The sequence below is a fragment of the Pseudonaja textilis genome, chromosome 1 (genome assembly GCF_049901715.1).
Source record: "Pseudonaja textilis isolate UNSWEBS1 chromosome 1, rPseTex1.2, whole genome shotgun sequence".
In the NCBI taxonomy this organism is placed as follows: Eukaryota; Metazoa; Chordata; class Lepidosauria; order Squamata; family Elapidae; genus Pseudonaja; species Pseudonaja textilis.
Window position 1 is genome coordinate 148,933,151 of NC_141990.1, and position 25,154 is coordinate 148,958,304.

Below are 25,154 nucleotides of genomic sequence, written 5' to 3' on the forward strand. Positions count from 1 at the left end.
TATTAAGAAACACAGTTTGGATATGCTATTATTGGTAATAAATGGGCTACAGCATTTTGGATTAGCCATAGTTTTTAAAAAGTCTTCAAAGGCAGACTTACAGAGTATTTATTGCAGTAATCCAGTTGTGATATAATAAAAACATTTACAGTATCGACATATCCAGATTTGCATTCTGTGTGATGCAACTGATATACCTACCAGTCAGAGGTAAAATTTTCCTGTGTATCACCAGGTTTCAAAAACCTGGTAAAATACATGCTTTCAAGAAGGAACACAGATTGGATCCCAGTTCTGGATCAGGTTTATTTATTAGCTGTTGACCCACATTCATTGTCATATTATATTTAGGCAATAGTTAAGGATCTCAGCACTCTCATTGGAATAAGATGGAAAAGTGAGTGTGTCATAGTGACATTAAATTTCTCAAAACACCAAATCACCCTCAGAAAGTTACATATAGATGTGGAGTGCAGGGGGGACAGTATAGAACTCTGTGACTCTATTGGCCAACGTACAGGAAGTTGAAATTTTCAGCAATATCTTCCTAGATCCTTTTCCCAGAAAGGACTGAAGTTTTTGCAGAATATTCCACCAAGAGCTGCCTATTCAGAAAGGCAAATGAAAAAATAATGAAGCGTAACAGTGATTACAGCCTGTCTATTAGAAACCTTTAACACTTTTGTATTAAGACGGTTTAAAAAAGGATAGAAGCTATAAGAACATTGATAATTGGCCCACCAAATTTGTAATACCACGCCATGTACTTATTGTTTCATAAAGAGCGGGTGAACAGATATTTTTGTTATCAATACAGGGAGAGTTGATTCCTCTTGAGAATAGTATACACAAATTTTCACGTTCAAAATTTTCGGGTTCACCTTTGGTTCATATAAGAATTCAATAGCATAGGAAGCAACGTAAAGACTCAGGTTAATGCTCAGATCAATACAATTTATTTTTAATACATTTGTATCCAAACTTTCTTCTAGGACAAGAATGGGCCACAATGGGTCCCAAGAGCCCCCCTGGGTTGCAACACCAAAATTTAGTGGCAAATCACTGAATATTGCAGGTTCAGTTTCTGGCAGGAGAAAAAAAAAATCACTGTGGAAAATGCCTTATTACCTCTTAAGGAAAAAAAAAAGACAATCTCCCCCTCTGCCCCCCCGCAAGGTAAATGCAGCCCTGTCTGTAAAATAATTTTCCCTTGCTCTACAATAATAGCCCTACTAGTGAAGTAGATGGTATTAAAGATAATGACTAGCCAAAGAAGTTCAGAAATCGTAATAACAGAAGGAAGAACCTGTCCCACCCAACTTGTTTCTTTCTGTATATCCTGTTTCTTTCTGTTTTGTAATAAAATGTTTGGAGAAGAATGCTTGTTAAATACTATGCTTTTCTGTAGATCCAGGCAATCATTCAGATTTGTTCCCATAATTTTCTTAAGATGGTTCAGTGCAGAATGGAAAATCTGAAGGTATTCCATCATGTAGCACTTTTTTTAAACACACACACATACACACGTATATATGCATGTGTACTGTACAGAGGATGAGAAGAGCACTTATTTTTCTGTACTTCATTCTATAGTTTATTAAGCTTTAAGACCAATATCTTTCTATAGTTAACTTTATATTTGTGAAAACTTTGTTTCCAATTAAAAATGGAATACATCTGACTTTTTGATAAAGGCACATACAAGATTGGCCAAAGGGTGTAAAATACACTTTGGTTTTCATTGGGGGAAAACAATTACAGCAACAAAATATCTTGGGTATTAAAATATATCATAGCTAAACAGGTGAACATGTCTTCACTTTCATGTCTATTAAGAAATTTCCAGATAACTATGACAATAATGGGCAATATTTTTGATGACAGTTGAAATATGTATGCATCGGTGTTGTATCTATTTAACTGCATATTCAGTTAAATATATGTATCTATTTAACTGTATATTCAGTTAAATATATGCTTTAGTGAGATTAAAAGAATTGTCTCTATTATACAGGTTCTAGAGGGTACATAGGTTTTAAAAATTTCTTTTCAATTTTAAGACATTTAGGAAACATTTTGCTTTCTGGTTTCCACACATATAATCATTATTTCAACAATTAGATGCAAGTACATTTTTGTTTAGTAATGGCAAGATTGGGACTAGACAGGTGCAAAACATTCTGTGCGTGAAAGAGATGGTTTCATATTCAAACTGAAGCATGCACAGAATGAATCGGTATTGTTTGGGCCAAGAAGTCATTTAAGGGGTAGTGAGGAAATGAAGTCCATAAGGAATTGACAGAAGGGATATTGAGATATTGGCGGTAGCAGCTAAAGGAAAAGAAGGGAGATATTGGAAAACCAGGAAGGTGGGCAGGCCAGTGGGATATACTGGACAGGGAACAATGAGGAGGTGATGTTCCCCAGCCTTGATCTACTCTCCCTGTCCAGAGTTGTCTGAAACAGAACAATTGAAGTGTTCTAAGTTTCAATCCTATTTAACACTGTCTGGCTTTTGACGGTTAGCAGAACATCCCACCCGACCCTCCTGTAACAGAGTGATTTTGCTATGTTTTTTTAAAAAACCTTTTTTACGCACATCTCTATTTGCATCAATGAAATGTGTTTGAATACATCTGCCTGATGAGCTTTCAGTTACTTGTAGTTTTCAACAGCTACTTTATTGTTTATAACTATATAACCGGTATTGCCCACTACTTTGCTATTTAATTTAATAAATGCTCATTGCTTTAATATACCCAGGATTGTATTTTTATCAATTTTGTAGCCATTTTTTAAACACTTTTAACGGATACCAAAGTGAACATGGCCTGTGCTTATACTTACAAGGATCTCAAAATGTAGCGGTCCTGATTGTTCAACACAGCAAGAAAATTCACTTTCACAGTCAACAAGTCATCTTACTCAGTTGAACACAAAAGTTAAATGGTTTGTAATTTCAATAGTAGGAAGGAAAATACAGTACAAATTACTAAAAAATACTAAAATATAGAATTGTTTTCAGGCATCCTTGCTACATTAATCGCAGCAGTCACCTGAAATTTGAAACTTTTAATAAAAAGTTCTTAAATATAAATTATATGGCAAATGTACAATACATTGCTTATACAGTCTTTTAATCCAGTGTTCTGTAGTACTCCAGCAACCAGTAAAGTTGCCTTCCTTTGTGAGAAAAAGTAACTACCCCAAGTCTTCCATTTTCTTACTATCATGAATGTGAGTGATCTGAATCAGGTATACCACTGTCTCTGTAGCTTCTGTTACTACTGCTTTCACTGTGGTTGTTTTTATATAGATTCATCCCATTAGGTGGAAATATGGTATGTATTACAAACTCCTCTTTAGACACTTGCTCATTGTTCAGAGAGATCATCTGAAAAGAAGTCTCCCTGATTTCTAGGATGGAATTGTCCTTCTTAGTTCCAGCCTCAGCATAGTCATCTTTTCTTCGCCGTCCTTTGCTATAGGTACAATTTCTTGAGAACAAGGAACCATTCCTGTGGACATACCAGCAGACTAAAGCAAGCAATGCTATAGTTACCAGAGCCACTGCACCTCCTATGATGGCGGCTAAGGGCAAGTTAGAGTTTTTGTATGGTTCTTTCTCTTGTTCATGGTTTAGGGTTGTTGTAGGATTGTACATTCTAAGAGGAGCAGTTTCGGTCTCTATACAGACAGGAGTTTCATCATATAGATAGATGTTACTGGTTTCCATGGGAACCATGCATACACGGTATGGGGAATCTGGCTCAAGTGCAGTGAGCAGGTAGTCATTTCGGTCCCCTGTAACAATGGTTTCAGTTATAGATCCAAAGGCTGGGCTGTGACCCATTTTGAGCCAACTAAGTCTCAGAGCAGTCATGGGTAGTGCAACTTTCCAAGAAATGTGAATAGTCTCCGTGCTTACAGATTTTACAACTATGGTAATGATTTCCTGTGGTGGGGAAGCTGTTCTGTAATTTTTATGTGGATTAACAGTCCTTATTTCAGGAGATTTGGTCACAGAAATGGGCCAGTGTCCCTGCACAGGATATAACGTGTTTGGTATTGAAGCAGTAATTTGGATCGTGCTTACAATATCTTCATCTTTGCAATCAAATAGCTCTTTGTTGAGATCTTTGATAGCCATGCCCCGCACTTTTTCTGGTGCTTGACACATCAGTCCACGTACATTAACTTTGAGAGGCAAGGTCTGTAGCCAGTCACGAACCCATTTCATTTTGCACCCACAGCGCCAAGGGTTGTTGCGAAGAAACAACTGGGTTATATTGTCTAGGTCATCAAAGACACCCTGAGGTAAATTACTGAGATTGTTGTTTGACATATCCAATCGATATAATTGTCGTAGATACGCAAAAGCATTAGGTGGTACATGATTGATATGGTTTTCTTGTAGATAAAGCTTTCTCAGATTTGTGCCTGGCAAATTTACTGGAGCTGCTGTAAGAGAATTACGAACTAGTGAGAGTTCAGTTAAGTTGACTAGATTTGTGAAGACCTTCTCTCCTAATCCGTGATTGCTTAAGAGATTTCCATCTAAAACTAGGCGTTTTAAATTTGTAAGATCTTGAAGGGACAGCTCTGAAATTGTGGAAATACGATTATCATCCAAACGCAGCTCCTCTATTGTTTTGGGCAAGCCCCAGGGAATGGTGCTAAGGTGATTTCGAGAAAGAAAAAGTAGTCTGAGATAAATATTATCCCGGAAGGCTCCATCTTCAATACTAACAGCAGAAACTGAATTATCATCCAAATGCAATTCTTCTAGATAAGGAATTTGTGACAGTGAATCATAAGTAATTGTCCTTATGTTATTTTCTTGCAAATGCAATTCTTTGACGTATTTTGGAAGGTTGATAGGGAATTCATCCAAGCTGTTGTGATATAAATAAATTCTCTCTACTTTTATTAAGGTTTTTAACTCGGAAGGAATCCCGGCATTATTAATTTGATTGTTCTGAAGGTAAAGAGTTGTAGCATCCCCTGGAATCCCAGTTGGAGTAGAAGTCAAGTCACGATCATTGCAGTAAATGAATCCTGCATCACAGCGGCACGCAGAAGGGCATGGTTTGGCACTGGAAAAATGAGGTGCCATTTTCAGCAACAGCCCTATCTTTGTCCAAATAAGGATGAAGCTCCAGGTTACACTGATCATGGTCAAGTTGCAGTGAGATTTGCACACAAACTGGTGCTTAATTTTCAATAACCTAGGAAAGAAAAACAGATTAATAGTAGAATGCAGAGGGTAAACACTACTTTGAAATAAGATAGAAATTATCTAAAAAATATAGGATGCATATTTTTCCAGGAAAAGGTGCTATTGTTTCCTTGATATGTATGTATGTGTATATACACACACATGCATACATAGGACTTCTTGAATTATAGTAATGTAAGAATGTGTTTCCTTATAAGAAATAACAAAGCAAGGGCATAATTAATTCCAACAAATTTTATTCTGTTTCATGTTATCTCTAGATTTTATTCTGCTGTGCTTTGGAATTTTGTTTCAGAATTTATCCTGTAAAAAGTCAGAATAATCATCTTGCCCACCCTAGAAATTTTAGAGATCTGTACTCTTCAGAATAGAGTATTTGCTTCACATATCTGAGATGTGGGTTTTAGGATAGTAAATTTGTCACTTGATTAATTAAATTTGTAATTTTCAGAAGTGTACAAACAGGTGATCATAGAAGGTCTATGTGGTCATTATGATCGACAGTGTCTTGATAGCCCATAATAATCAATGTACACCTGAATAAACTTTCATGAACTATCATGAAATGTGTGCAGCAGTCCCATTTGGCTGAAATATTTCTGCAAACCAAATCCATATTGCTTTCAACTTTGACCTTGGTCACATGCTGCATACAAGCCAGGAATAGTTCAACTTTAGTGACAGCGATGCAGCTTTTATAATAGAGATATGAGCATGTATTAAACACCCATTCTGTTGATCATCAGCATACTGATGGCTTTTGCTAATACAATTAAATAATGTCCATATATAGTGGATTATAATTATTAACTGATTTGTTATAAACTAATTTTAGTTGATTTGTTATATTGTCAAATAAAATTAAGAAGGAACTGGAACAAATTCATTTAAATATTTTTTCAGGCCCAATATTATTGCAATAATGTTCCAATCCAAAGATTCCCATACTACAAAGCTACCTGCTAAGCTATCTATTTTAGCAAGCAGCATTACTTACAAATCTTACAGTAAGGACTGAAACCCAGCTTCTTTAGTACTGCTTGCATTTGGGTTCTGTATAGAAGGAAATATTCTTTAATTTCACATGGTCCATCTTTTATCTCTTTCTTGATACCATTTTCTAGCATGTCAGTGGACTTTGTACTAATTGGCAAAATAATTTATTATTATTTTCTTACCTTATTTAAATATATGAAGGAATAGTTTGTGCTTACTAATCCAATGGACATCCAGTTTTCCAGAAAAAGGTTGACTTTGGAGAAATAAATTGTTTAGTTCTCATACTTCTTTTACATCAATACATTAAATTATTCTTTTGGGGAAGAGTATATTTCCAGGTGAGCTCCATTATATTCAGTAAAGTGTTTTCTGTGAAGTTTGAACATGGAACATAAAAAGATCCAGTTACTAAAAGTTTTACAGTCCTGTTACTCTGCTGGAAGAACAGTTCTAAGAGAGAGAGGATTTTCCTTCTTTTAAATCTGCATGTGAAGATTTTTTTTTGTTTTGGTTTAATATCCTTAATAAAAATGGCATTCTTTGTAATTCTCAGGAGCTTTTCTGCATTGTATAGCTAGAGATGGTCAGTTCCATACCTTTAGAATTATTTGTGGGGTAAGGCTTAAATTATGATGGCTTCTTCATTAAATCAAGGATCTGTTTTTGGTCCAGAATCATTCAGCTGTAAATCTTAACAAGCAGCAAGTATTTTCTGATAAATCCATGCTTGCTGGGCTCTGTGTTTTCTTTAGAACTTGGTCAGGATTTCCAGTTTAAAGTATTTCCCTCATTCTGTCTGTATTTCCAGGTGCCCACTTCTTTTGGCAGAAATTTGATTTTAATTCAGAGGCTTTTCTTCTTGAAGAAATAAAAACACACTAATGCAAGTAACGAGGAATTTTCTCAGATATTTCACTCAACCCTTGCCTAAAAAAAAGTAATAAAAATAAAAATTAGTTGCCATCAGATAGAAATTAAGAGTCTTGAAGATTGATTTAAAACAAAAATCACTTCAGCTATTGCATGAAGAGTCTAACCAAAACATGACTATGAGCTTGAGTTAACAGAGCACAAGGAATCTGACAAACATGACATGTGACCCTAAAGATGCAGATTAAGGCCAAGGTTCTTGAATGACCTGTATGCTTCTATTTATGATTTTCTGCTTTCAAGGAGAAGGCAAACACCTATAGTTTAAATCACTCAAACGCATTTAAAAAAAATTCAATAGCAATATTGCAATATTGTGCTGCACTTAATATTTTATCTTGTTGGATTCCTTCTGAATTCTTTGGAAAGTTCTTCCTTTGCTGGAAGAAGCACCCAGTAAGATAGAATATTTCTAAAGGGTACAGTTAGGTTGAGAAACACACTACATTTTTTTATATCTTGGTGATATTTTGGATTGTTATCATTTCTTACTATCTAATTTGTAATAAGCTAGATTGTGATGCACAGAAGATCGCCATTCTGAGAAGAGTTATTTAAGAATTATTTATGTATACATGTGAGTAGTCTACCTTTTCATTTGTAGGTCATAAGTCTACTTATATGATTAAGACTACAATCTGAAACACACTATGAAATAAACTCAAGTAAATTTAACGGGACATTTAAAAAATCATAATGCATACTGAGTTCTCCAATTGCATTCTAATTTCTAATCCCAAAATACTAGGTGATTATGCTGAGTAATATTTTTACTGTTAGTCATTTATACACAATATAAATATCTATATGGTTTAAAGACTAGTCAAGCTTTTATAGCTTTTTAAAATATTTCTGCAAAATGAATCAAATTTGCTTAGCTTATGACTTGAAAACTTCTTTAAAAATTTTAATTATGCATGTACTAACCTAATTTGATTACTTTAACGATGAAAACAAGTTCTTAAGATATGCAGATTCATTGTAATTCAGTACATTAAATAAAATATCAATACAAAATATTTTGGAAAAACCAGTAAAATATTTAGTTTAGTTATTGTCAAACAAAATGAAAAATAAATCTCAGAGACTAGAAAGAAAGCAGAAAACATTACTCACTTCACTAGCAAGTTGTCTCAATTGTTAAGCTACGTAGGTAGCTTTTGGGAAAAACAGATTTGATGTTTATAATTCATTCCATTTATAATCAGTTTTTAACTCTGTAATCCACTTTTGTTTGTTAATGGACATATTTCTTTTAACGTTTCATTGTATTTGTTTGTGAAAAATAGTTCCAAATAAGTTTTGCAGAGAGTAATTGGGTGAATATATAAAAAACAGAAATAAGTATATTTATAAGAAATGTAAAGCTTTAATATAATTAACAAGAAGGACAGATTTAATGAGGTTTTAAGGAAAACGAGGAAAGTATAAAAATATATTTCTGCTTGAGTCAAAGAAAGCAAAGTTTGGCTTTTATGAACTGAAAAAGCGTATATCTATTTTCATATGCTTATAATTTTTCTTCTAGTGTACTGCTTAATATTCAATCTCTGATGTACTACCATTATATTAACCATAGTATTGGATTAAAATGAAGGCAATACAATATAGTTCTTGTATTTATAAATCTTTTCCTCAAAATTATCTTAAAATAAGAAGATAAAACAAAGTAACTCTCCCTGGAGGAAAGAAGATTGTTTCAAAAATGTGGATTCTCTCATTTCTCTTAATTAGAAAGAGGTACAGTTTTCTTTACTTTTCCCTTAATCTATTATCCTGGAATTCCAAGAGAGCCTTTATGTTTCAAGTTAATGTTGAGAATGGTGTGTTTGCATAATAAAGCCAAGTGATCTGTCCAACAGAATAGAAGTTTGCTGCCTTGTTGAGTGCTGCCTTTTTTTTTCTGGTGGTGTCCTTACATATTCTTTGACATCAGGTCATTTATAGCTGAGTTTGCAAGATGAAAAGAGAAATGTCCCCCACTGTTAAGAGACACTGTGGCCATGTTTTTTGTAGTATCAAACTGAGGCCTACAAATTTGAAAGGGAACATTAATTTTGAATAAAACAGGAGGAAAACGAAACCCTGGATTCACTAGTCCACAACAACCCTATTTATGTCTAAAAAGTACTCATTATTTTACTGCATTGCACAAAAAGATGGTTTTCTTCTGTGTTCAAGTGAATTGTTCTTATTGTCATATAGTTCTATCTAAAACTATGTGGCAGTATTTTAGGAAATAGAATATCCATGTATATTCTAGATAATATATGGCTGAATATGTGTGCTCATTATTGATATTCTGATATGGTAGACTTAATTCATTCTAGCTGCAATCCACAGCAGTGTTTTGGAAAAACATATCGTTTGGCTGTCAACATGATAATAAGTAGAATTCATTCACCAAACTGTACAAAGCTAATTGTTTTATATATCTGATTTATGGTTTAATGCTTGTAGATTAAGGAAAATATCTCCTATTTTATCTTCAGGTATATTAATTCCTATATGGATTTTGATTAATCATTCTAGAATCACTAGTAAACTTTTTTTGCTATAAAACAGTCTTATCAGGATATTTTAAACATGACTTAGCAGCATTAAAATGCATCAAATTGCCTTCTTAAATTATTATGCAGTTGATAATAATAACATGTTTTCTAATTATACTGCCTGTGAGATTTATACAAACAGTATTTCAGACAGCTAGTTCATTTGTTTAAATATTGGACAAAGAGGTTATAATATCCTGCTTGGGGCAAAAGATTGTAAAGCTTTCTTGAGAAGTAATCCTCAATATCTTTCTCTGATTTCAATGATGTGTTCTTTGGCTTATGCAAATAAGTAGCACATAGAGCTATTGTTTCTCCCTCAGATATAAGGATTTGCTCACAGTTTTCATTCAATTGTTTTAATAATAAATTCTGATGCCAATGGCTTTCCCAGAATTTTAGACTTCTATAAATAATAAAATAATGTGAGTAGAGGTATCTTCTATCTCAGCATGTCATCCTAAAAATGATAGAAATGTAATTTCTTGTATTAAAAATTGTCTGATACAAAAATGTAATTTTATTTATAAAAATGAAGCTTTTAAACAAAATATAAATTGTAATCACAAAATTAAGCTTTTTATTTGTTGAAAGCATGAAAAATATTGAAATATTGTTTATGTGTAAAAGCAACAAATAAGCAAAAACCAAAAAGACAAACTGACAAATCAAAAAACAAACACAAAATTACGTTTCCTATTTTGGGAGAAATTACAGTATTATCCCAAATCCTTTCCCTTCCAAATATAGCATCAATCTATTTAGCAGGCTTTATTGGCAGATCAATAAACTTATTTTATTATTTTATACTAAAATTCTCTGTGTCTTGTTCAATGGGACCAACTCCAAGTTACTCTATTTAGAATTTCAATTCCCAACTTTGATTATCTTTCAAAAGTTGCTGAATTTAATTTATCCAAATGTTAAAGATCAATTGCTATGACTGGTTGAAAATTCTTAAAAATATTTAATTTTGTATATATTGGTTAGTATATACCTGAAATGAAACTTCAACCCTTGATCTTTGGGCCTGACTTAAAGAAATGCCAAAACTTAAATAATTTTTTTTTAGTTCTTCATACTTTTGATAGCATATATTCCTACCTCATTATATATTTTTGGTTAGTTTATTTCCCAAATACTAACTTTTAATGTAACACTACCAGATTTCTAGTACATATTTTATTGCTGAAGGTTAATTTTAGGTATAGTCTTCTAATAGTCTTAGGTAATGATTGCAAGAACACTTTTGTAGAAATAAAATTGTTTGAAATCATGGGAGGCCCATGTGATTAAGATCTGAGAAATAATCAAAATCTGATGCAGATAAATTAAGTTGGAGTTCAACTTCCGATGCACAAAAAGCACTGCTATTGTTCAACAAATCCCATTATTTAGTGTACAGAAATTATAGGTTTTGTTTTTCCCCTAAAATTTAAATGAACTAGAGAAAGGTTCTTTTTCTAGTTCATTTAAATTTTAGGAGAAAGACAAAACCGATTATCTAATAGATTAGTTGTTTAAGTTAAAGGACAGTAATCTGTATTCCTATATGCTAAGACTGTTGCTGTAACTTGAACACAGAAATTCTGCCCGCTGGGGGGTAGCACACACTGCAAACTACACAGCAACTGCAAACCTCTCTCCTTTGTAATGCAACTGTCTCGTTTCACTGCTTTAATCATAAAGGCAGAGTGTGGAAGATTCCAGAGGAACAAGTACATAGGGCAAAAAGCATTTATTTCTCATGATGGCTATTCTGTTGTTACGCTAATTTTATAGGGATATTGCACTCTAAAAATGCAGTTTGAAGATCATTCTCAATAATAAAAATAAGGTTTGATATAGGGAGATGGCTAGTGTTCCTTAATGGAAAAGATAATGAGACAGAACTAGAAGAAAAGCTGTGAAGGGAAAGAAATCTTATGTGATGAATAGTTCCCTAGATTTAAACAAACTGAGGAAATTCTTTTCCAGTATAATACAGTATGAATATGAATCCACTGTTCTCAACTTTGATATCTGGAATGTTGGAAGCTAAAATGTTTAGAAGCTAAAATAGATATGTTTATCTATTCAGTCCAACATTAACTATATCGAGAAAAATACTAGCAATCTTGCTTCCATGGCACATACTAAAACTTTTCTTAAAACATTAAAGATTTCATAAAAGCTTTTGAAATATAAGAACTAGTCTTATATAAATAACTTGAAATTGATATTCCTTTGGAACTAGGGTGTCTTATGGGGCTAGGATTATAGAGATTGGTTTGAATAATCAAGTCTGTGTTAGATTCCAAATTACAACTTAAGTTTCCTAAATTATGTTAGAGAAGAATAATTGTTTCAAAAAAAAAGTAAGAAAATCATTTTCTTTCTACCACCTTTTAAAACTTCACTGTGGTAGTCTTTAATTATCTAGTAATTTTTGAATTTAATAATAGTTAATGCAAGGCATTTAACTTCTAGATGAATTATATTAATATTTAAAACAATCAGTGAAACAGGCTTTTCACCCTGATAAGTTAAGTAGTTAGTCATAGATAATGCTGGTTGTAAGTTCAATGCTTACCAACTGAATCTCATTAACTGCACTTAAATCAACTTGAGTGATCCTTCCAAAGTAGTAGTTGGAATAAACCTTTTACCTAAAATCTTAAATTACGTACTGATTTTTAGGTTCAGGGACTTACAAAACATGCGACTGTTTTTTAGTGGAGAAGTGTTTTCAGTGCACTTATTTTTTACCCTCACAACACACAACTCTTGAGCAGATTTAAGCTCTGTATGGGTATGTATGTAGCTAGACAGATCCTTAGTGATTTGCATGTACATGAAACAATTCAGTGTGAATTTACACTAGTTTAGAAAGCCATTTATACCTTTTTCATAGGGAATAATGAGCAGAACACAGGACTGTGGCTGTCTGCCGAGATTACGGCTCTGTGTGGTTTACTTCTAAATAAATGAATGAACACTGGATTATAGTTTAATCAGGATTGAAGGTAATATATTATCAATTCTATATTATTCAGTCAATGAAGGAGAAATCTATTACAATTAGACATTTTTCTGTAAAACAACTAACAACATTTAGTTCTCCTTTAAAAAAAACAGCTTTAAATGATTCTGTTGGAATGGTAGGCCTTTTAAAATCCCATTGGTTTTTTGCATACATATTCTAACATTTTAACTTAAATATAAATCCAGTATTTATAATTTTAGATTAATAGTCATACTGTTCTTACAATGTGGAAGACACTGGGTTTCCAGAAAATAAACCATGGCAAAAGCTTTTTATACAAAATCCCTAGACTACTGGTTTTGTTTAAAAAAACATGTGGCAATCTCTATTTCATTTTAAAGTATCTTTAGAATTATTGGCTTAATTTATATAGCTAGATTTACTGGCTTGTAATACAGGTACATACTTTAGGCATCTTTGGAATCACACTGAAGAAAGGTTGTTGTATGTGCATGTTTATGTGTGTGCATGTGCATGCATGCATGTGGTGAATATTTGGGTGCATGTGTATGTTAGTCTGCCTTAGGTGTTAGATTGCATCAAACAAATATGGGATTTCAGTAGTAATGCAAGCTTTAAAATCTAGGTGTAGCTGTTTGTCTATCCTTTTCCAAGAATAATAAAACTTCTTCCAAGACTAAGATTTTGGCTCTTGAACGAAGCACTCATTTTTAAAGGACTTGATCTCCTTGTTTAGCTGTAAAAATAAGTATTAAGGGAACACACATGCTTTATATTCAGCATTGGACAAAGCAGAATATATACACATTGAATGTTTGTGTGATCTCTATGCTCTTTAGCATTTTGTTGAACACAACAGCAAAGTCTGCCATTTGATTATTTCGGTACGTTTGTTTTAAACCACAAAGCGTTAGTTTGAACACACAGCTTTTAAATCATCAGCTTTTATTTTTTTTTAAAAAAAACCCTCATTGTTATAAATGCTCTTTTTGCATTTCATTGTTTATTTGAAACCGTCTCTTCACGCTCCTTATTTTTCGTTTCTCATACAATGAAGTTAAACGTAATAATCTCTGAATCAAACTTGAATACAGATTATTTTAAAAAAGCAGTGAAAATACTTACCAGCAGGCTGCAGTAGGAAAAAAAGAAAGTAGCAACAAATCTAGAAATTCCATTTATAAACGCAGGACCCTAGTAATTCCAGCATGGGTATAAAAGCCTCTCCGTTTCAGAAACCACAGACAAAAAGCAGCATCAGCAAGCTGTTGTAGGCGCTTTCACTGTGTCAGTTTCCTTCTCCCTCACTAAGAAAGAGCGAGGGGGGATTGCATTCCAGTTACGTGCGTGCAGCCCACCTCCAAAGTCTGAAGTTAAAGCTTTCACCTAACAGTGGTTGAGTAAAGAAGTGATGTCATCAGTGGGTATGGCTTTGGCTCTGCTTCAGAAGGCATCTGAATAAGCAGACAATCCAGAGTGGGCTACAGACACCAGAGGGCGTCAGAGAAGGCAAATCCAGATTTGTGTGCCAAAACAAGTAAATGAACTGAATTAACTGTTCACCAGAGTTAGCTATGCCTCAAAGATTTAAGTCATCTTCAAATGAGTACATTTGGCAACATGCTACATAGATATGCAGTTGAGGAATTTGTTTTGACATAGTTGTGGGTATTTTATTTAGACTGGGCACAATTTGAAATGCACATTTATTAATTGGTTACATATATCGATCATTCCACTAACCCTATCATCGGCTTAAGATCTTGTTTGAAGATTATATAATTAAATTGCTGGATAATTTATCAGTGATTTTTCTTAACAGTTTCTTAGGTCATAAACTCTTTTTTAATGAGAGAAAAGGGCTAGTGTTTAGAATTCATTTGAGAAGATATTTGGTACTTTAGGCAGTTTTAATATCATGAAGGAACAAATGCAGATAACAGATTATCAGAGTTGGAAGGGACTTTGTAGGTCATCTAGTCCAACCCCCCACCCAAGCAGGAAACCCTACACCATTTCTGACAAATGGCAGTCCAATCTCTCTTCTTGAAAGTCTCAAGTGATGGCGCTCCCACAACTTCCGAGGGCAAGCTGTTCCATTGGTTGATTGTTCTCACCTGTCAGAAAGTTTCTCCTTATTTCCAGGTTAAATCTCTCCTTGTTCAGTTTCCATCCATTATTCCTTGTCTGGCCTACAGGCGCTTTAGAAAATAGCTTGACCCCTTCCTCCCTGTGGCAGCCCCTCAAATATTGGAAGACCGCTATCATTTCTCCCCTGGTCCTTCTCTTCACTAGACTAGCCAAGCCCAGTTCCTGCAACCGTTCGTTGTATGTTTTAGCCTCCAGTCCTCTAATCATCCTGGTTGCTCTTCTCTGTACTTTTTCTAGAATCTCAACATATTTTTTATAATGTGGTGACCAAAACTGGATGCAGTACTCTAGGTGTGGTCTTACTAACGCTTTATAGAGTGATATTAGTACTTCCTTTGATCTTGATTGTATCCCTCTGTTAATACAATTTAGGATTGCATTAGCTTTTTTGGCTGCTGCTGCACACTGCTGGCTCATATTTAGCTGGTTGTCCACTGAGACTCCAAGATCCCTCTTACAGCTATTGCTATTGAACCTGATTTCACCCAGTCTATATGTGTACTTTTGGTTTTTCTTGCCTAAGTGAGGACTTTACTTTTCTCTACATTGAATTTCATTTTGTTGGATAGAATCTCTTTACAGAATATTAAGTGGAGTTCTGTGTTTTATTTATGTCAAACATGGAGGTTGAAACTGCATCAGAAGCATTTTTGGAAAAAAATAAAAATTGTCAAGCGAACAACCTTGAAAACTAAAATATTGTGGAAGAGCTTTCATGACTTGGTGAAATGCACAGAAATTGGAAACATTTTCAGCTATCCATGTTTTGTTCATGCTCAGTTTAGAGTGCTGATTTCAGGCTGTGTAGTTGGAATTTCTTGTTAGAACAGATAAAGCATTGTAGACAATCATGCCTTATCTCTATGATAAGACTGTTTGAATACATCTTATGTTTTCTACTGCAATCTAGTTATCTTTCACTGTAATTAATTAACTAGATTGTAATTCTTTTCCCAGCATCTGCATGTCTTTCCAATGTATTGATCCTAAATCTGGTTACTTGCAGGCAGCCTTCAAGTATTTGGCTGCATTCTCTGTGTCCAAACCTTTATAAGCAGCCTGCATTAATCTGATGTTCAGGGCGGGCAGTTCTTGTAGGCATCAGAAGAAAGAGGAATGGTTATTAATTTCACAAGAGATCTGAACATTTAAAGAATCCATAGCTATGAAAATAATTGCAGACCTAACATATTTGGAAGATAAAGGAAAAAGGAAAAACATTTAACCTTGTCTTCTTTAGAGTGTTACATGTATTTTCATCAATGAAGAAAGCAGATTTTTGCTTATGTTCACTGCAGAATATTGTTCAATAGTTTGCTTTGGGGAATTTCTATTCTGCCAATGCTTTTTCATCTGTTATAGAATCCTCATTAGTCCATTTAAATCATTCAACAGGTTATCGTGCATGTTATATAATTTCTCTACATGTATCAGTGAAAAGTTCATAAAAAGATATGCAGAATGCACATTCAGCTATCTTAGTCAGTGAAGCTTAGCCAAGTGCTTGAACAATTCCAATGGGTCCTAGAGAAATAATTATATTTTACCAGGTTAGAGCTGCTGTAGAATACTAAAACGGTTTTTAATTTTTTTTAAAAAAATAGTATTGAGATTTATCTCTATTTCTACTTTTATTATTTAGATTCTTTAATATCTGTTGATTGTCTATATTTAAAGGTAGAACATACATCACAACTGGCAGTTGAATCTCAGAGCTGAGAACTGAGAAGGCCGAGGCTCTATTAAGTGAAATGAAGAAGCATTGAGACATTATGTATCAGGGAAGTAATTATTTATGTAATTTGTATTTTACTTCTCCTGACTGCAGTAGTTAACAAAAGGGACAGGGTATGCGGTGCAAATCCAGGTGTCAGCATGTGAGGATGACAGACTGACTAAACCTTATGAAATTCCTATGTGGGAAAGACTAAAGTAAAGAAATATAATTTCAAATTCTTGAAAAAAGCCACTTGTTCAATTATGTTTAGAGTCCAACAGTATTTGAGAGATAACTAATTCTATATTAGAAATGGTAGTTTAAGAATAAGTTGAATCAAAATATTCCTTATTTTTAAAAAAATCAGAATTCCCTTCAGCTAAATTTTTAGGAGCTGCATATTAGTACTGGTACTCATATTTTGGGCATGGCTCCTTATTCCACTCACTTTAGATTGATGATTTAGGAAAAGCATATTAAGTTCTAACCAGAGTTGTATTTGGATGCAAAACCACTGGGAAATTCCAGGGCTATAAACTAAACTGGGAAATTATCAAAACAAAACAAAAGCATTGGAAGAACACAATAGCAACGCTTTCCATGTTTTTTGGGGGGAAAATCAGTGTAATCACCAGGAGTTTGAGCTTGATTTGAATGAGACTTTACTTATTCCATTCTTCCTTATGTACCATACACTTCAGTCAACATACATCTATCTGTCTGTATGTCCAGATGTGAATACAGGTAGTCCTTGACTTATGAGGTTGTTTAAAGCACCTCTGGTTGTCCTAAAACATGCCCCCCCGCCCCGGCCATGTGGGCAGCAATAAAATAAAGCTTGTATACCGAAGATCTGAGCTTCGTTTCTGCAGCCCATTGCAGAAGTTTCTTTTCTGCACACAGAGAAGAGCTGAACATTGGCAGAAATGCAGAAATGAAGTTTGGGGCTCCAGGATCCAAATTTCATTTCTGCAGCCCAGTGAAGAGTTCCTTTTCACATACAGATGACAACTGAACTCTTTCAGTGGGCTGCAGAAATGAAACTTGGATCCTTAAGATCTGTGTGCCTCTTTCACTCTGTCCGCTTAATAACCTCAACTCTGAGAGCCAGGATTGAAGTTGTTGAACAAACTGTTCATGTGGGCATCTTGCTTAATGGCTGTTTTGCTCAGCTGTGGAGATTCCAGTCTCAATTGTGATGGTAAGTTGAGGACCACCTGTAGAGGTATAAATTTATTCCCATGATTGCGTCTGTCTAGACCAGAGGTGTCAAGCTCATGTCATCATGGCAGTGTCATGTGACGTATTGGGACTTTTTCCCTCTTCATTAAACTGGCCATGGCCAGTGTGTGATGCATCCAACTCATGGACTGGGAGTTTGACAGTCCTGGTTTAGACATTCCTGTATTTATACTCATGTGTCTTTTTACATTCCTAAAAATCACTTCCATGTATGCATACATATATGCATTACATATAGCCATCAACAATCAGTTCACTTTTGATTGTTAGGTTTTAAGAAAATTGATCTTTCTTCCCTCACGCCCATCATGAAAATGCCACAAGCAATGGTATAAGATATACTATACTAAATGGATGAAGGAGAGAAGATATCAGGCAACATATTCAGATGTAGAAGCATGGTAACTATTACAGGATTCTGGGCATGCACCTCCACTTTATAAAATTTTAGGGTAAAATCCAGTGTGTGACCATATTTGAAGTGGAATACATATTGGACTGTAAATGTTTTCTAAGTTTTAGAAAAGCAGCACATAATAGCCCATCCAGCTTGATCAGTTCTGTGGTATTTTTGTTTTACTGTTTTCAGAATAAAATAACAATCCTCCTCCTTTAATGACCCATAGTCCCTTGCATGGTGGAGTCTGGGCAACTGAATGAAGCTGAGTGTTTATTGGCCGGATGCCCTTCCTGAAGCCACTGCGGAGTTTTATTTAGCATATTCTCAGTGTTCCCAGAGAGAAAAATATCTGCATCTACTTAGGATCAAACTCAGAGCCTCCTGATTGTGAGATGAGAACTCCACTTCTAAACCACCGCAACACTCTCAGAATAATAACAATAACAACAACAACAACAATAACAATAGCAACAGCTTCCATCCTGCAGCAATATCTGTAACCCCATTCACTTTTGCAAGAGAAGCAGACAGTCGAAGAAGGAAAGCATGCTTCGGCAGATTATGTGAAAGACAGTTTTGAACCAGCTTTCATGGAGGTCAAACTCGGGCTGACAGCTGGCGTAACAAAGCACTGCATGGACAGTTCCTTGAAAAGGTCCAGGGAAAAGTAGATAAGGAAAAGACCTGGTTATGGCTGACCAACGGAACACCGAAGAAAGAAATAGAAGGCCTGATACTTGTAGACCAGAAACAAGCCATCAGAATGAATGCAATCAAAGCCAGAATAGAAAAATCTACTGATGACCCCAAATGCAGACTCTACAAAGAAGCAGACGAAACCATCGATCACATATTGAGCTGTTGCAAGACAATCGCTCAGACTGACTACAAACAACGTCACAACACAGTCGCTCAGATGGTCCATTGGAACTTGTGTCGCAACTACCATCTACCTGTAGCAAAGAACTGGTAGGATCAAAAGCCTGAAAAAGTGGTCGAAAATGAGCATGCAAAACTACTGTGGGACTTTTGAATACAGACTGACAAAGTTTTGGAACACAACACCCTGGATATCACAATTGTGGAGAAGAAAAAAATTGGATCGTCGACATTGACATACCTGGTGACAGCAGAATCAACGAGAAACAACTTGCAAAAATCGCCAGATATCAAGACTTGAGAATCGAACTGCAGAGACTCTGGCATAGAAACCAGTGCAGGTGGTTCCAGTGGTACTTGGCACACTGAGTGCTGTGCCTAAAGACCTAGGCAAGCACTTAAAAGCAATTGGCGCTGACAAAATCACCATTGGTCAGCTGCAGAAGGCCACCTTACTGGGATCTGCTCGCATAATCCGCTGATACATCACACAGTCCTAAACGCTTGAGAAGTGTTCGACTAGTGATTTGTGATATGAAATCTCATTTGCTGTGTACACTGTTGTTTTTTGTGTCAAATATACTAATAATAATAGTAATAATATCAATAATAATAGTAATAATAATAGTAATAATAGGAACAGCTTCCATCCTGTGGCGATATCTGTAACAGATTTGCCTATCCCAGGTCCTTGGTAAGGACTCGATAGATAGACAAAAATGCCAAACCCAGTCTGAACATCTGGCTGACTGTGTAATGAATAATAATAATAATAATAATAATAATAATACAAAAATAAAAACAGACTAATTTCATATCTTTAGGTCTGTTTAGCATGGATTCTTCCTGAACATTGCTTTCCGTTCAAGCCTCTTCCTTTGATCCTGAGATTTCTCTCTCACTGTCACATTTATTATATGAAATTTAGGATTCCAAGATATGCAAAAGCCACTAGTCCAAAATCTCAACAGAATTTAAAAAAAAAAACCCACAGTATGGGATTTCTCTCTACGTTCCTAACTCCCTAGCTATGTGGGAGAGTGTTCTGCAAAGAACACTTGTAAAGGAGGTCTCATATTCCAGGAGATCTCCTTTACAAATTGTTTTTCAATTTACATTTACAAGCTTAACTGTCAACTCAAATGACCACAGGAACTGTTGTGACAGAAAACTGTGCCCCCAACAATATCTGTATAATAAATCATTATTGTATAATGTAGAATACTCTATATCTGAACATGTCAGCCAAAGAGTTAATCAGTCAATTTAATGAGTAAACAGTAAAAAGAAGTCCTTAGATTGTAAATCTGTAGTGGCTCACTAACTGTTTCACAGCAATTAAGACTCCTATTTTCCATTACCTATGATGTTGAGGAATAAAATCTTTTCTATGGAAAAGAAAGCTGTGAGCAGGAGAAGGGTTTCTGGCCAGATGCTATCTATTCATGTAACATTAAGGCATTAATACTTAGAAATCAAGGGGATGTAACTTTTTTCAAAGTATCATGTATTTCTGAACCTAAAACAGCATTCCTCATATTGTTCTCTAAGCATGGTAGAAGAAAAATATTAAATGCATGAAAAATGCATTGACTGTATATAATTAATATTATTTATATTTAAACTTAAATATAACTTCAAGTATAAATTTGTCCTTGCTTCAATCAAGTTCTTTCCTTCTGAGCATACCAGTTTTATTTATTTATTTATTTTATTTGGTTTGTCAATTGCTTACAAGATAATAGATATAAGTAAAAACATAGTTATGCATACATGGATACATATAAGAAAAATAAAAGAAACAATAAGACAGGGACGGTGGGCACGATTGGTGCGCATATGCACGCCCCCTAAAGGCCTCTTAGGAAGGGGGTGAAGTTAATAGTAGAAAGTCTAAGGTGAAAGTTTTTGGGGTTTGGGGAAGAAACCACAGAGTCAGGTAAAGTATTCCAGACATTGACCACTGTGTTGCTGAAGTAGTATTTCCTGCAATCAAGTTTGATGCAATTAACCTTGAGTTTGTATCTATTGTTTGCTCTTGAATTGTTATGGTTGAAGCTGAAGTATTCATTGACAGGTAGGACATTGCAATGTATGATTTTATATATTATACTTAGATCAGACCGAAGGTGGCATAGTTCCAGGTTTTCTAGGTCTAGAATTTCAAGTTTGGTGGCATAAGGTATTCTGCAACAAGTAGAGGTGTGGAGAACTCTTCTTGTGAAATATTTGTGGACTTTATCAACTGTGCTAATATCAGATACGTAATGTGGGTTCCAGACTGATCAGCTGTATTCGAGTATTGGTCTAGCAAATGTTTTGTATGCTCTAGTTAGTAGTGTAATATTACCATAGAAAAAGCTACGTAACATTAGGTTAATGCCTTTTTGGCTATGCAGTTACAGTGGGCTCTAGCACTTAGATCATTAGAGATGAGTACTCCAAGATCCTTGACAGAGTTTGGATCATCAACAGGTCTTGACTATTTAGCTTGTATTTTATTTTCTGATTTCTTTTGCCAATATGTAAGACAGAGCATTTATTTGTTGAGATTTGAAGTTGCCATTTGTTTGACCATTCTGATACATAGTCAAGGTCTTTTTGAAGGGTGGCAATATTGTCTGTGATGTTGAATAGCTTTACATCGTCAGCAAAGAGAACGCAGTTGCTCTTAATATGATCACAGAGGTCATTTATGTAGAGTATGAAGAGAGTTGGTCTGAAAACACTGCCTTGCTGTGGTCATGTGGTCATTCATGTTTCTAATCATCATTGTGTAATTCAGAGCCATCTTGCTTTCAGTTTATTAATTTTTTTCCTTATTTTTTCCTTATTTCTGTGGTATCTCCTTAACATCTCCCCACTATAAATATTATAAAAAGACCAATTCAAACTATTGTGACAGCTTTTGATACTACAAATACTTTGAGTAAAAGTTGACCATACAGAAGTATTTGAACTTAAAACTATTTGAACTGAACGAAAATACGTTACAAGTTGATGGTAGTCAAAAGCCTGACTACAGTTGCTGAAAGAATTATTTTTAAATGTAGCCTTTGTAAACTTAGTTTCTTTTTGTCCTTCTGTTATCCTGATATTAAACAAATTGTGAAAAAGACATGTTGATATTTTATTTGGAATCAGAATAACCCTGAGTTGACGGGTCCCATTTTTACTGCTTCTGCATGTATGTGGTTTTGAAATATTTAAAAAGAGAGAGCCTTTTACGCCCATGGAGTTGTTTTGCCAGTTATACTCCAAAGATCTTTTTGTTTGGAAAGATTAAAAGGAAAAGGATTATCTAACAAAGCTAAAGTTGTAACTCTGAGTAACAGACAGTGACAGTACGTGTCAGAGATTCCTGCTGCTTTGAAGGCTGTGTTTATTTTTACTTTGGATTTGCTTGACACCCCAGAAAGCAGCTGTAAAAGCACTATTTCCTGCTGGTATAGTTCAGACCTTCCTATTGCTTTTTCTTTGTAGAATTTTTTTTTTAGAAATAATAATAAGCTGCACTATTTGTTTAGAAATGCTTCTTGTGATCAGGCAGAATAGCGACGCACATGGAATAATAGAGTTGGGAGGGGCCATTTAATTCCTCTGGACAGGAATCAAAATTAAAGCATCCATGACAAATGACAGTCCAGTTCTTTATTCAGTGAAGAGAAGCTCATTGCCTCTCTTGATAATTGGTCCTCCTATCAAAGTGCTTTTGCAGTTACAAAATTTTTCTTGACGTTTAACAGAAATATGTTTTCCTTTCACTTAAAACTGCTGTCCTGTGCCCTATCTTCTGGGGGTTTTGGTCTTCGTTATAACATCTTCTAGGGTGCTTTAAGAATGCTCCCATTTCTCCATGCCACTTAATTTTCCCAAGATTAAATTCTCTCTTTTTTTCATTATCTATACATATATTTTTATGTTTTCATTCCCTGATAGGAGAGATTGTGGGGATGCAGAGAAAACTGAGGATAAGTCTGTTGGCAGATTTATGGCCCATTTGGAGACATCTGGAAAAAATAATAATAAAAAGACCATTTTAATTAACTTACAATAAGGACAATTACTATCCCCAGCCTGGTCCTTCAGGTCTTTCAACAGTGTACGCATCCCATTGTAATTGAGTCCATTCAACTTGTGGCTATTGGTCCTCTTCCTTCCTTCTACCTTTCCAAGCATTATAGATTTTTCCAAAGAGTTAGATCTCTGGATAATGTGTGCAAAGTATTGCAATCTGAGCCTCAGATGAGAAGTCCAGGTTGATTTTTTCAATGATGCTTGTTCTTGTTTTCTTGACTGTTATGCCATCTAGTTCATAATTAGATAGTTTATAATGGGGTAGTTAATCAGATATTTTAATGAAGACGTATCTCTTCTAATAATCTACTTCTGAAGTTATCAATTACAAATAATAAGTAAGGTTAGTTTTGTAAGAACTGTTCTGTCCCAGGTCAAGCAGACAAACAAATGTGTAATTTTAGAATTAGAACAATTCTTAGAATTTTCTCCAATACAGAAACCACACTTGTAGCTTTTAATGTTTGAAGATTTGTTATATTGACTCATTTCTAGTCATCTGGCGCTTCTTTACATCTCTATAGAGTTCCTAAAGATAATGTATAAGGGCTCACACAGTTATTTTAGCACTCTAGGATGCAATTCATCTGTCTCTGGAGACATAAACTCATTCATAATAAATGGTTGCTCATGTTTCTGTTAATCCCAAATTTCAAATCTACCCCTTCATTCTGCTCTTCAGAAATACGTGGTGAAACCCAGAACCTCTTAGAGAGTAAACTGAGCTAAAGTAGAAATTGAGTAGTTACTCTGCTGTTAGCATATTGCCATTTCATGGATTAACTGATGTATCGATTCTTTTTCTTTTATTTTGACATATTTTAAAAAGCTCCTTTTAACATCCTTTGCTCATTCTGAGCTTCAGTCTTTCTGGCTTCACCTGTACAATTTTAAAATATCCCTACTTGCTCTTTCTACCCTCCCCCCTTGCCCCCCTTCCCACTAAACTTCTTGTATTTGTATATCCATATATATCCATATATCTTTTGCTGATCTTGATTAGTTTTTGATTGGAATTGGAGTATGCTTTTAGTATCTTTTAGGAACTCCCACAATCTCAAATACAAATTTCCGCTTTACTTCTTCTAATACAAAATATTTTGAGGCTATGTTTTTTGAAATGAAAGGTTTCAAATTCAACTACACCCATTTTAGTTTTACTGTTAAATATATATATAATCATTGTAATGCAAATATTTCCATTTGTCATTGTGTATATTTTCTCCCCATTTTGTGTGTCATCCACGTTTTTCCAAACCAATGTATTTGTTTTTACTGTCCTTTCTGATTTACTCCGTTCAAGCCTGCCCCGCTTTTTGAAAATTTAGAAAAAATATAATATGCATCATCGTCCTTCTTGATTAAGAAGTTTCCTTTTTGCTATGTTACATTTGTAAACTGTGTTTTCCTGTATATACCTACTGACAATATTACTATCTTAAACTTACCTGTCATTTATTGGACAATCTGTCATTATTCAGTTACTGCTTTTGGTATGCTGATGCTGGTTAAGGGTTTCTAATTTACAGATCTGTCAGTTTCTTCTTGCTTTTGTTTTTTGTTTGTTTTTTCACATTTGACCTCTCAAATGGGCATTTTCCTTTTAATTCTTCCTTCCTACCTAGGAATTCCAGAACAGTTTTTTCAGATTTCTGTTACATTAAAAAATAACCCTAAAAATATCCTGCCAGATGTTTTCACACTCAGACTCAACTTAGAACACTGTTATCTTTTCTAAATAAGTTATTGCATTGGGCATATGCATTTTCTGTTATACTGTCTCTAACCTTTTACAAGAGGTCTTTGAGAACAAAAGGGTTTTTTGTTTTTGTTTTTTAAAGAAAGACTTTGTAAATTACTCTCAATTCTATGTTGGATAACAGTTTGTCTGAAGTGGTGTAGGGTTTCCTGCCTAAGCAGGGGGTTGGATGGGAAGACCTCCAAGGTCCTTTCCAACTCTGTCTATTCTATTCTATTCTATT

The 25,154-nt window shown here is 34.6% G+C and overlaps 2 protein-coding genes across 5 annotated transcripts in view; one reads left to right on the forward strand and one right to left on the reverse strand.

The window, feature by feature from the left end:
* MACROD2 (mono-ADP ribosylhydrolase 2) overlaps positions 1-25,154 on the forward strand; it is a 1,143,457-nt gene that overhangs the window by 80,829 nt on the left and 1,037,474 nt on the right. The gene's annotated exons all lie outside the window — the stretch shown is intronic.
* FLRT3 (fibronectin leucine rich transmembrane protein 3) lies at positions 934-14,094 on the reverse strand. Its single transcript, XM_026712813.2, has 3 exons — positions 13,832-14,094; positions 6,418-7,165; positions 934-5,228 (listed from the first exon to the last, which is right to left on the reverse strand). The coding sequence occupies exon 3, from the start codon at positions 5,174-5,176 to the stop codon at positions 3,230-3,232; it is 1,947 nt and encodes a 648-aa protein (XP_026568598.1). The 5' UTR covers positions 5,177-5,228; positions 6,418-7,165; positions 13,832-14,094; the 3' UTR covers positions 934-3,229.

Excerpts from the sequence above, each read along its gene's own strand:
- FLRT3 (XM_026712813.2), bottom strand. The coding sequence starts at position 5,176 with ATGATCAGTGTAACCTGGAGCTTCATCCTTATTTGGACAAAGATAGGG.